The 11,965-nt window shown below is 43.1% G+C and overlaps 1 protein-coding gene across 1 annotated transcript; it reads right to left on the bottom strand.

Annotated features, from left to right (window-relative positions):
• Nucleotides 1-3,907: 3,907 nt before the first annotated feature.
• Nucleotides 3,908-9,298, bottom strand: gorab (golgin, rab6-interacting). Its single transcript, XM_026323793.1, has 5 exons — nucleotides 9,103-9,298; nucleotides 8,647-8,959; nucleotides 7,926-8,027; nucleotides 7,684-7,824; nucleotides 3,908-5,868 (listed from the first exon to the last, which is right to left on the bottom strand). The coding sequence occupies exons 1-5, from the start codon at nucleotides 9,155-9,157 to the stop codon at nucleotides 5,442-5,444; spliced, it is 1,038 nt and encodes a 345-aa protein (XP_026179578.1). The 5' UTR covers nucleotides 9,158-9,298; the 3' UTR covers nucleotides 3,908-5,441.
• Between the last annotated feature and the right edge of the window lie 2,667 nt (nucleotides 9,299-11,965).

The raw sequence follows: 11,965 nt of genomic DNA, 5'->3' as shown, positions 1-11,965 counted from the left end.
TAAACCAACTGTTTATTAAAGGCTGAGCCTGACAGGCCCGGTCTGGGCTCAGCTCTAACTTCCATAAAGTGAGGCCCATTAATCACACACTGATCCATTTCTCTCAGATACAATATTAAACCGCATGAGCCAAAAACAGGAAAGATGATAAATGAACACGGAGCTTCACTCACTTGATTTGGTGACTTTGAGATGTGGAACTTGGTCACAGGGCCACGAACCGGGAATAATTCAGGGCTGGACACTGAAGCCACAGATAAACCTGCTGAAACAACAGGACTGGGGTGATATGGAAATCACAATAAGTCAACATGCAGGTGGGACTGAGCGTTTTCCAGAGAACACACAAACAAAATCAGCACAGGGCTGTTCTGTCTTTACTCTGGTTTGGATTTCAGGAAGAGATGGAGCCAAAACCCTGAACTACAGATATGAACTGAGCGCTGACATGGATAAATAATCCTGATTATTATTATTACTGTTGACTCTGACTGTGTTTCCAGATAAGATGATGAAAGAACCAGAGCTTCTTACACCTGAAGACACAACACACCAGGCAGCTCTTTAACGTCCCGACAACCAATACCAGATCAAAACATGAGCAATAAATTCACTACAAGTCACAACAACAACAACAACAAATCATGTTAGTATTCCAACAATGTGATTACTGTAATTTACTGTCATCATGACATAAAATATAGAGTCACATTGTTTTTGTGTAAATATTTTCAAAGCAACTGTTTAATAAATAAACTAATTCTGGTTTTATTACCTGCTATTCCTGGATCTTTCATTGATATATGAAAGATACATATATATATATATATATATATATATATATATATATATATATATATATATATATATATATACAGTTTGTTGATATATGTCGTGTCCTGAGATATGACTTGAAACTGGTTAGCACTGACCTACAGGTGAGGGAGCGCGTGTTGAAGCTCCAGTCAATCAGTTTCTCACATCAGACCCATAAGATGCGTCACTAAATGTTTGGTGAGACATTAAACTCCCATCAAACCGCACCAAGTGGTTCGGATGAAAACCTCCAACCAGCGCAGCATTAAACTCATCAGAAATAATAACAAACATGTCCAACATGCTGATATATGAATTATGACGCAGTCCTTCTGTGGTATGAGGGTCGGAATACTTCACTCAGTCACATTTAAATAAAAAACTACCTCTTGCTCTAATGTGTTTTCTTTCTGTGTAGTCGTGGCCCCGGGCTGAGGAGGACGAGGACGAAGCTGGTCCCGGGCCGGGCCGCTGTCCACTGACCCCTGGTGCTGAGCGGAGCAGCGCTTTGGCCCCTGTCCTCTTTTATTTCCCTGATTGGGAGTAAATGGCCTCGTTGTTGACTCCTAACATCCTGTGCAGGGAAGCACAGGCTGCACACACGCTCCCCCTGCGCTGCGCCTGATTGCAGCGGGTCTGATCTCGGACTCCAGGACCCGGAGCTGATCACAGACCACCGCCTCAAGCTGCAAATGCTTCTCTTGCATCCTGCTGCTATCAGAACCACATAAATAGGCCTACTCCAAATATTCTATGGAGATAAATATTTTACATACAGGCCTGGGCCTCCTTTATACGGGATATTTCTAATACGCGCACTTTAATTTAAAAATGCATCGCAGTTACACGCGTCCGGCATATTTTCTGTTGAGCGGCTCCGGTGTTAAATTTTCCTTCTTGACGCTTCATTTTCTCTTTTTTCATAAATCAGTAATTTCCTGCATCTAAACTTGTTAATTAAAGCTGATTCTAAAATATTATAACACAATAACAAAAGGGTGAACGGCCTAGACGGTGTTTTTTCAATGTCCAATTAAAGCGTTTGTCCAAGGAGCCTCCAATAAAAATCAGACAATTTAAAAATAATTATGGGCAGAACCGAAGATAAGACGTTTCATCCTAAAGCGCCTGGAAAAATAAACGTCCTACTCTTTCGCTCCCGTTCTGCGGTTTTGGCGCAGCTCTGCGCCCTAATGACGCATGAGCGTCAGCGGACAGTTTGAGTCGAAGCTGCTGAAAAGTTGACGTGGATGTTTGTGACTGTGAAGCAGGTAGAAGTGTCTGACATGAAACTGCAAACCTGCTCCTGGTTAGAACAAGACGCAGTTTACGCAGAACAGAACCAGAACCACAGGATCCAGCTGGACTGTGGAGATCCGTCGAGCCATTTGTTAGTGGTTTTAATTCAGCGGATTCCTGAATTTTAATTATAATTATAATTATTTTATATTTAAAAAAGTTCAACTGTAATATTTTTATTTATGTCGTCGAGAAAAACATTTTACTCAAACTGAATTTATTTTCCTGAAGCCAAACTCGATCAGTTCCTTTAAAATTTCCGATGAAAGAATCAGATTTTCTGTTTTTGGCCCAGATTAATTTTGAATCTCGTTGAGAACTTAAATGAGATTTGGTTAATTATCCCGCAGCTAAAATAACCCGGACAAAAAATTGTTTCGTCCCCAAAATAAAATAAAATAAAATAAAATAAAATAAAATACAACTTGCTCGACAGTGTTTTTACCACCTGAATGCTGAACCTGGACTCTGACTCCATCCTTTTCTCTGGTTCCCAGTCGGAGCTACCGAGTCTGGGTTCAGGGTTCAGGGTTCAGGCCAGAGTTTCAGCAAAACTAGATTTGTTTTTTTTTTTTGCTTTTTCTCTCTCGGACCTCTCGGGTTTCAGGGTCTGCGGAGCCGTCGGGCAACGCCAGCGCCACATAAATCACACTTTACTTTATAAACCCTCCACACATGCGCGCACACTCACGCACACTCACGCACACACGTTAATCTCCGCATCCAGTATCTTCTCATTTTTCTTCGCCATAATGCAGAGCACATTTCTCTTCACAGGCAGCCCGGGGAGTTCTCTCTGAGGACCGGGACCCTTATTACCATTCCCAGTTAAACACAGACACGCACACACAGTTTCTGTGGCTAAATGAAGCTCGATGAACGTTTCACTGAAGATCCACACCGAGACTGAAAACCTGCTTCTGTGCCTGAACACGACTCTTATGTCCTCTGAGTATCAGGAGTGGAATTATCTTCATGGCCCGGGTCAGTGTTCCGTGGCTAAATGACATTAGAGGGTAATAAATACTGATGCAGAGTAGAGTCAACAGAGTCCGAGTGAAAAAACTGAATTATTTCAGCTTCGTCTTTAAAATCTAAACCAACAAGTGTCTTTAAACCAAGAGACGGTCCTGAAACATGAAACTGGAGTTTAGAAAATATTTGACAAATTGATCTGCAGATTTATTTTACTCTCAGGACTAAAATGATTTGATCAGTGTGTTTTCAAACTGCATCAGTGCATAAACGCATTAAATTAAAAAAATATAGAGTAATCCCTTATTTACTTCTTGTTGGTAAAGTAATCACAGCTGCTGAATAAACGGACTACACATTTTTCTGAGAGCAGGATAAATTAGTGAAACACGAAAGAGGAAAACTGTCCCTGAACAAATGTAATTGAAAACATTTTACCTGTGAATTTATTTTCATAGTGCAGCTGAGTGCTAATGACACAAATCCTTGATTTGAAATTCATGAGGACAAACGCTGCCCTGGAGCTTGTGCAGCGACAGACGGGACGGTGGTCACTCTCCCTCTCCGAGCTTCTACCTCCCCTCTAATTGAAAAAGCTGCTTTTACGGCCGCTGCTTCAGACGGCCAGATGTGACCGGAGCGCTGTAAAACCTCAGAGCGGTTTACACAAACACTTACTGCACTTTTAAAAACGACTTGAAAAAGCAACGGGAGTCCCACAGTGTTCTCCTGTGGAAATTCCTTCCAGGACCACAAGCTTCAGTCCTGCACATCACTCATTCACCAAATCCCCCAACAACAAAGCGAGGACCCAATCTGCTGGTTTGAAAGTTTATTTTAGTAAAACATCATATGTAGTGTGTCGCTAAATATCACCTTTGAAAAAGATTTCCTCCATTTGAATAAACTCAGCTTCAGAACTCTCAAACTAATAACTCAGACTTTGGTCAGGGCCTCACATGGAGTTTACCTTCAGATTATTATTGCCGTCAGCGTCCCATGTGCAGCGGGAGAAAGTAAAGTGTGTGACTCTGCAGAAACATCCCTACATACAGTAACAGATATCATCTTACCCCGCGGGAGGCCCGCTGCTCCTCAGCTGCACTGACAAGATGAGAATTAGCTTTGTGGAACAAGCCCAGCACCAGCTCGCATGATCGTCCAGGCCCTGTAGACAGCAGGATTTACGCTCAGCACAGAAACCCAGTGGAGCTCTGCTCTGTCTGCAGGAAGCTCAGACTTTCTGCCAGGAAGTAAACAGGACACATCTTTCATTCCTGCCACAAAGCAACAACAATCAAAACCAGTCATCTTTAGAATTCAACCTTTGCCGTGAGATCATTTACATTCAGTGTTAAACCACATGTTTGCGAGAGGAGTTGTGTCTTAGAGGACAACAGCTGCCACATACTTGCTGATCCTGCAGGTACAGACGTGTCGAGGGCTGGGCTCAGTACTAACTCCAGGTTCAAGACCATGGTCCGAACAATACTTTCCCCATATCCTTTACCCCTTCGTCTTTTTTCATGTAATAAAAATGTGAAATGTCCACAGAAAAATCTAAAAAAAAAAAAAAAAAAAAAAAAAAAAAACAGGCTAAAACTCCCACAACTGGGATTTAAAGCGGAAACTGATGAGACAAATCTCACCAGACATTTGACAACAACTTTTAGTAGCTGATGGTTTCCATAAATCTGGTTTTGTAGGACTTACAGCCTCATTAGACAAATTCACACTCAGACCTACACAGGATGTTGTGCTCTATATGGAGAAACTGTGGAGTGTGTGTGTGGTTGTGTTAATAACATTGGCCTTTTTATTAACCAGAACCACAATCTTCCCATCTGACTAGTTTTAGTGGTGCAACTCTAACCATTGTTTGTTTGCCATGACCACAGCCCTTCTCCAACATAAACCCAACTGTAGCTGCCACGTGCACACATCAGTGAACACACCAGCTGGGGTTAGCAGCATCACCTGATACGTTACTGAAGCTACTACTGATTTGTTTAAAACAACACGTGAGGGATTGTTTCCAATGAGCCAACCAGCAGAGTCACGATGCTTCATGCTCGACCACAGCAACTACAGCATGACGAACAGTGTTAATGTCCTGGAGAAGACTGGTTTGAATTGGGTTAACCTTGAAAAATGCAGGAGTGATGGATACACTCACTATGCCCCGTACCAAAAACCTGTGGGTGTTAGACACCCAGCCCTGAACATCCAGCACAGGTGCCAACCAGGAAGTTGTGGCTGACAGGGCTCCTTGTTAGAACTGTTAGTGTTTTCTATTGGTCCCTACAGTGGAGAAACTGTGACTGTGCAGATATTGTAGAGCTGACTGAGCATCAGGAGGCCACAGCCTCGCTCTGAACACCGTTTTCTAGTGTTTTACAGTCTTGTTCAGTCACAGCGCTGTGCTCCTGGTGCTCCTGCTGCTCCTGCTGCTGGACGTCCCCTCCCTGTTGCTCCTTCACCGTCTCTTCCTCTGTGGGGGCACAGTCTTTGGATGACTGCACTGAACTCTTTCCCTCTGTTCCATCTTTCTGCACCTCCACGCAGCTTCTCCTCCTCTCCTCCTCTTCCTCCTCCTCCTCCTCAGTGGCCTGAAGCTGCAGCTGCTGCATCAGCTCCTCCAGCTTGTGGGCCTTACGCAGCTCGTTCTGCTGGATGATGGCACAGAGATGCTCCGTCAGCTGCTCCTTCACCTCCGTCTTCTTGTGCAGGTCCATCTTGGCCATCACGTACTCTGCCTCGGCCCTCTCGTAACGTTTCCTGTGACAAAACGTGAAGAAAAAATGAAATAAAATGAAAAAGAACTTGTCACAGACCCTCTGAACAATACTGTGTCTACTCCTGTTTTGATTCTGTCGCTGAACAAAGCTGCTGGTTGTTTTATTTCATTTAGAATATTTACAGTAACAAACCCGAGTGCTCCCATGGGCATTCTTTGATTGTTCATAATAAGCAATGTGACAAATATGCTGAGTGCACATTCTGAAACATGTTCATCTGGTCACACCTGCTTCTTGTCAAAATGTCAGCACCTTCCAGCAGAAACGAAGTCAAGACAGAACAAATCCAAGACATGTATTAAAGAGAACAGGCAAATTCAATGACATGACAGTTCTAAGGCCAAATACATAGATAAATAAATAAGAAGAGAAATCACAAAACTCAACACCTGTTTAAATCTGTTCTATGGTTCCAGCTTCTAAAATCTGAGGATTTTCTAATTTGCTGAGTTTCATACTTTTTTAAAATCAAATATTTTTAGCCGCACATGAATATGTTAAAGTTGACTGACAACCTGGGATGTGCAGCATTTTCTAAACAGCTGAAAAATTAAATGATTAATTAATGGCAATAATGAACAATTGGAGGCTCTGCCTGAGCAGAACCATGATAAAACTCCTGTTATTCAATGTAAAACATGTATTTTTAAATAGAAAACATCTTTTGAATTCATAAAATCTTGGTATCTGCCTGTTAGGATAAGATATAGTATTGGCACTTGTGAAACACAGCCCCATCGAGGATACAAAACGTCCGAACACAGAAACACTGTTTTCATTGTGAAGAATTCCACATGCTGTTTGGAAAGTGTGGCAATAAACCAGATGATGTCAAACATTTCTAAAAGCTGAATTTCACCTTGGGGTTTCATGTTGTACCTCAGTGAAATCTCAACAACTGATGAAATCAACATAATCAAAACAGAGTCCAGTGTAATGAGTGTGTGAAGGCCAGGTCTTCTTCCCATTATACAAACATCTGTAATGACAAGGAGCACGCACACACACGCACACAAACACACACGCACACACACAGAGTTTCACTGGATCACTGTGAGCACAGATCCTGGTTCGTACTAAAACACTGGACACCAAGTCATCGAGGGCCTGCAGCTCCTTCTGGATCTTTGTACCTACCTGCTGTGAAGGTTTAACACATACTGGTTTAAAACAGCTGCAGAAAAATAAGTTTCAAGATTCCCCGTTGAGGAAGTTCAGCCAATCATTCCTAGTATTATAAAATGAGTACATTAATGTCTCACCTCTGTATGGTGGAGCAGAGTCACACAGCAAACCTGTGTTTTAGAACTGGAAACCACCTGCAGGGGGCAGTGTTTCCAGGGTTTGCAATGAGAGTAATTACAGTAAATATCCTGGATATTACCTGGAGTCTCGTTAACAAAACAACTTCTCACGGTTTTGTTTACTGCAGGCCTGTTATTGAAAATAAAGCTGGAGGCACAGTGGCTGAACAAACTACCTTCACAGGACTGAACAAAAACCATTTTCAAGGAGGCTCCAGGAAGAACACTGCTTCCCCACCCCCAGCACCAAAACTGAGGTGTGTAAAAGTTCTAATCTTACAACAAAACAGAGAGAAGATAGCTGAATGTGACAGTAAGAAAAAGCACAGATGAAACTAATTTGTTAAGTTCCAGATTTTAATACTACCAGGATTGGTTCATACTAACCTGGCACACCTGTCAGACCTGTACACACTAGTCGATTCTCACTAACAACATTTACCTGTCAGAATCACCTTCTCTCATTTTATTTCCTCACTGCGTGTCTCTACCTTGCAGCACTGTAGTCCCAGCTGGCCTGTTCGATCTTTCCTCTCAGGATGCCGATATCATTGGACACCAAGTCATCGAGGGCCTGCAGCTCCTTCTGGATTTTCTTGAGCTTCACAGCCTCTGCCTGAGTCTGTTTGGACCTGCGGAGATTGAACTTTTAAATAAATTAAATTCACTGTCTTTTTTCATAGTTTTGGTCCTATTGTGTTTCTCAAAACAATACCAAGCCATCTGTACTTACTTCTCAGCAATAGTTTTTGCCAGTAGAGCTTTCTTGCGCTTATTCTGCTCTTCGATTATTCTTTGCTCTTGCTGCAGTTGCTCTAGACGTGTCTTTTCTCGACTGTAATCAGACAAATTTAACGTATAAATACATTGTTAGTTCAAAATGACTCAATGAAAACAGCTGTGGATCTAAAATCATTCAGATTTATGCTCAAAGACACATTAAAAACAAACAAACTTGATGATTAATAAAGTTGATCTATTTTAAAGGCAGTTTGATTTAAAGGTATGAACATAACATCATACTCATGTTCTAGAGAAGAAAGGGTGAAGCATCTGTAGAATGTCAATTATGTCTGTACATATATGCATTTTAGAGTATGACAAACCAGCAAATAAACAAGGTCACAGATAATAAACTGTCTTTTAAATCACTGCCTGTCTGTCCAGATACGATTGGAGAAACACCTTTTCAATAATACAATGACAGATTAAACACAGCCAGGTTACAGAGCAGTGTTCAGTCTGGGGTCATGGATGAAAACACAACAAGGTTAAAGTGAAAGCAACAGCTGGACTGGACCAGCAGCTGTTCTTACTGTTATTAACAGGGGGACTCAACATTAAGGCCAGTCAGAGACCAGTGTTGTGTACAAGCAGCCTGAGTTACTGAAAGTCTGCGTGTTATTTAAGGACCAAACTTAGTCTGCGGTGTGTAGACAACAAACCACACTAACAGTTCCACCTCACGTCTCTCCAGCTCTTTGACCACCGGGGCCTCCTCCTCTGCGGCGGGATGAGTTTTCTCAGTCTGCTTTAGCTCTCCCGGTTGCTGCTTCAGCTCCTGTTTGACGGCCGGAGCCACCGCCGGAGCCGCGGGCTGAGGCTCTTCTCTGGGCGGCGGCTTGGCGAGCTGTTGCTCGGGTGGAAGGGCAGGTGCGGCGGGTCCTGCGCTCTTCTGGGCGGCTAGCTGAAGCGCCCTCTCCCGCTGTAGCTGCTGCCGGCTCCGGTTGGCAGGAGCCGGTTTGCGACCGCGGGCCGCCGCTGAGTCTGAGAATCCATATAGTCATGATTACTACCAAAGATCTGAGATAAAATAATTCAGCTTAAACATTAACTAAACGTTAATTTGAATAACTTTAACCGAAGAAGCGTCACATGCTAACTAGCTAGCATTAGCAATAAGACGTCACCTTTCTGCTGCATCCTCCGCAACTCCTCGTCAGAAAAACCGGCCCAGCCGCTCATGGTACAGCTTCACATCTAAACTATCCCAAACAAAACAACATCAAATACATACAGGAGATATCCTGGTTGTTGACTACAGATAAAAATAAATATAAAGCTCAAAACAAGTCAAACTCTAAATGCCTCCGCCATCTTTGTTTATTAACGCCACGTCAAGGACCCAAAAAGACCGGCGTGGGGGAAGCTGCAGATATCGCCTGATTAAAAAAATTAAATAACAATCTAATATTGTAATCTAATAATCAATTAAATGAGAGACCACAACTTTCTGTTTCTTAATGCGATTCATTTTTGTAAGTTGCAAATTAATGTGACAGGTTTCCATGAGGTTTTTGGTGTTTCTGTGTCTCACGTTGGGACTTTCTTAGACCATATTTCTATAGGATTTGATCAAACACTGTCAGGATAAATCGTCCTTTGCTTATAACGCAGCCCACACTCTGATTACAAGCTTTTGATAACTTCCAGACACAGTGGGTGATGGATTAGCCAAATTATTCACTGAGCTGATTTAATTTTCCATCCAATTTCCACTAATTTCTCATCCACTGCCTCCTCCACATCTGTTGGTCAGAGAGGTCGGAGGTTAATTAAACTGCTCAGTGTGAAAGCAGCATGAAATTTAACTGGCTGCCCTGCAAAGTGGAGAATTAATTCATTAAATACACCTGTTGTCTGTGTTTACCTGTTCCTTGATGAACCAGAATCATGTAGACTATTAATTAAGAATTAATTACATTTGCAGCAGCACCAGCAGCACCAGCAACACCTCTGCACAACTGTGCACAGCTGAAAGGAAACAATGACAATAACATCTGTTGAAAGTGAAGAACAACCTGGCCAGTCATGCTGCTTCAGGTACAGGAGAGAAGATGAGGAATAGATACGTGTAGTTAAAAGGCTAAAAACCACACACATATTTTTAACTTGACACAGTTTGTTATTTTATCATCTGTCTTCATAACTGAGAGCTGTACAGAATCACACTGTTTGATTTATGAGAAAAGTAGGATTGGACATATTTAACTGTAACCATGCTGTACTAAAGCAGTGATCTATTGTACTGAATAAGGGAGCAGCAGCAAACTTTCCAAACAGGTATTTATCACCTGTTTGGGTTTTAACTTTGACACCAACATCAGACCTTTAATCAGACTGCTCCAGCCAACCAGAAAGCCGTACAGTTCCTTATTCCTGTCATGTCTTGTGCTTTTCTTGTGAATATCACCTATTCACTCTTGCACCCTGGCAGCAGGCGTATCATGTCCGGTGGCGGAGGTGGAGGTGGGTTCTGTGGACAGAAAACAGGACTGAAGGTATTTCAGGACTTTGTAGGAGAAAGTAGAGTCTATGTGGTTTGTTTGCACACATCACACACTGCTTTCACTCAGCTCTGCGCTCCATGATTACACTCAGTCATGTGCAGCTTTATGTTTTCTGTCCTGCAGTAACTAAAGTAGAGGTATACAGACATTAAGTGTGTCTTTCTAACCTTGGCAATGCTGAGGAGTCAGAGCAATGCAAAAACAATGACCTTTGCTTGGCAACTAATAAAAACTGGCCTCCACATCTTTTTTGCATCTGGGGGCCAATTATGTACGAGTTAAAAGGCGAAACACCTCAGGAGGGCATAAATCGTCGGCAGAGTGGAGACAGGGCCAGGCATGGAGGCCAGATGGCAGAGAGAGAACCACTCTGGGTTCAGTGCTTTGCCGCTGTGGCGTCAGGCTGAGGATGGGACGGCCTTGGATCCCTGATTAGTGAGAGCCAGAGGGGACCACATGGCTCATTACTGAGATGACCTGTGGAGGCGCATGAGGGTTAGAGGTGGGGGAAGTATATAAATCCCCCGGAGGAATGAGCAGCACTGATAGGGGAGAAGGAGGTTACCAGGATGAGTGCGCTCAGTTCAGAAGTTCAGCGTGTCGGATCTGTCGTCCACGTGTGTCGAGGTGCATTTTCTGGAGAAAGCTCCAGCACATCAGTCTGAAGTCGTTCCCCTCTGTATTGTCTGTGTGGGAGCCAGCTCGCCAAACGTGTCAGACCTGCAAACGTCAACTTGACTAAGTGTCGTACAACTTAATTCAATCAACAATCCATTAAACTCTATTTTTTATTGATGGCTCCTCTTAACACAAGGCCTTGCAATTGTTTTACAGATGAAACAGCTTGAAAACATTTCTGACTCACTTCTTCATGGTAAAAGCACATGAGTGCTGTGGTGTTCAAAGTCATGGGTCTTACTGAAATGGTTTGTCATAGATGATGTATGATGAACATTAAATAAATCCGTGTAATGTTAACAAGCGTTGTTAATGACATTACGCTGACAGGTGTCCGCAGCTCTGTAGCAGGAATGATGGGAGTTTGGGACAGATATTTGCTCGTGGTGCTGGATGATTAACCACGTGCAGTCAGTGTGCACATCACCTCTGGCCTCCCTGCTGTCCATAAAGCCACGCCGCCCCGTGGTGCTCGATCAAACAGGAAGCTCTGTGAATAATATACAGCCAATCAGAGACGAGTCAGAGCCTAAAAGAAATTGAGGATGATTGGAGGTCAGGTCGTCACTGTGGCTGTGAGCTGGAAGCAGGAGGAGTTTCTAATTGCTGTTTAAAAAATTTGTATGCAGGCTGACCCCTCAGCCTTCTTCCCTCAGCCTGGTTGCAGCACCTCGCCCCCTCAGCTGCTGTTCTGAATTTGTCCCTTAATTTCCATCCCTGACCTCTCGTCCCACCATCTGCAGCCGGTTTGCAGCACTAAAGAGCAGCCTGACATCACGCACACTGTTTCCCTTTATCTCTCCTT

The sequence above is a fragment of the Mastacembelus armatus genome, chromosome 4 (assembly GCF_900324485.2).
Source record: "Mastacembelus armatus chromosome 4, fMasArm1.2, whole genome shotgun sequence".
Taxonomy (NCBI): domain Eukaryota; kingdom Metazoa; phylum Chordata; class Actinopteri; order Synbranchiformes; family Mastacembelidae; genus Mastacembelus; species Mastacembelus armatus.
The sequence above is the reverse complement of the archived record's forward strand: the minus strand, read 5'-3'. Positions and strand labels throughout refer to the sequence as shown.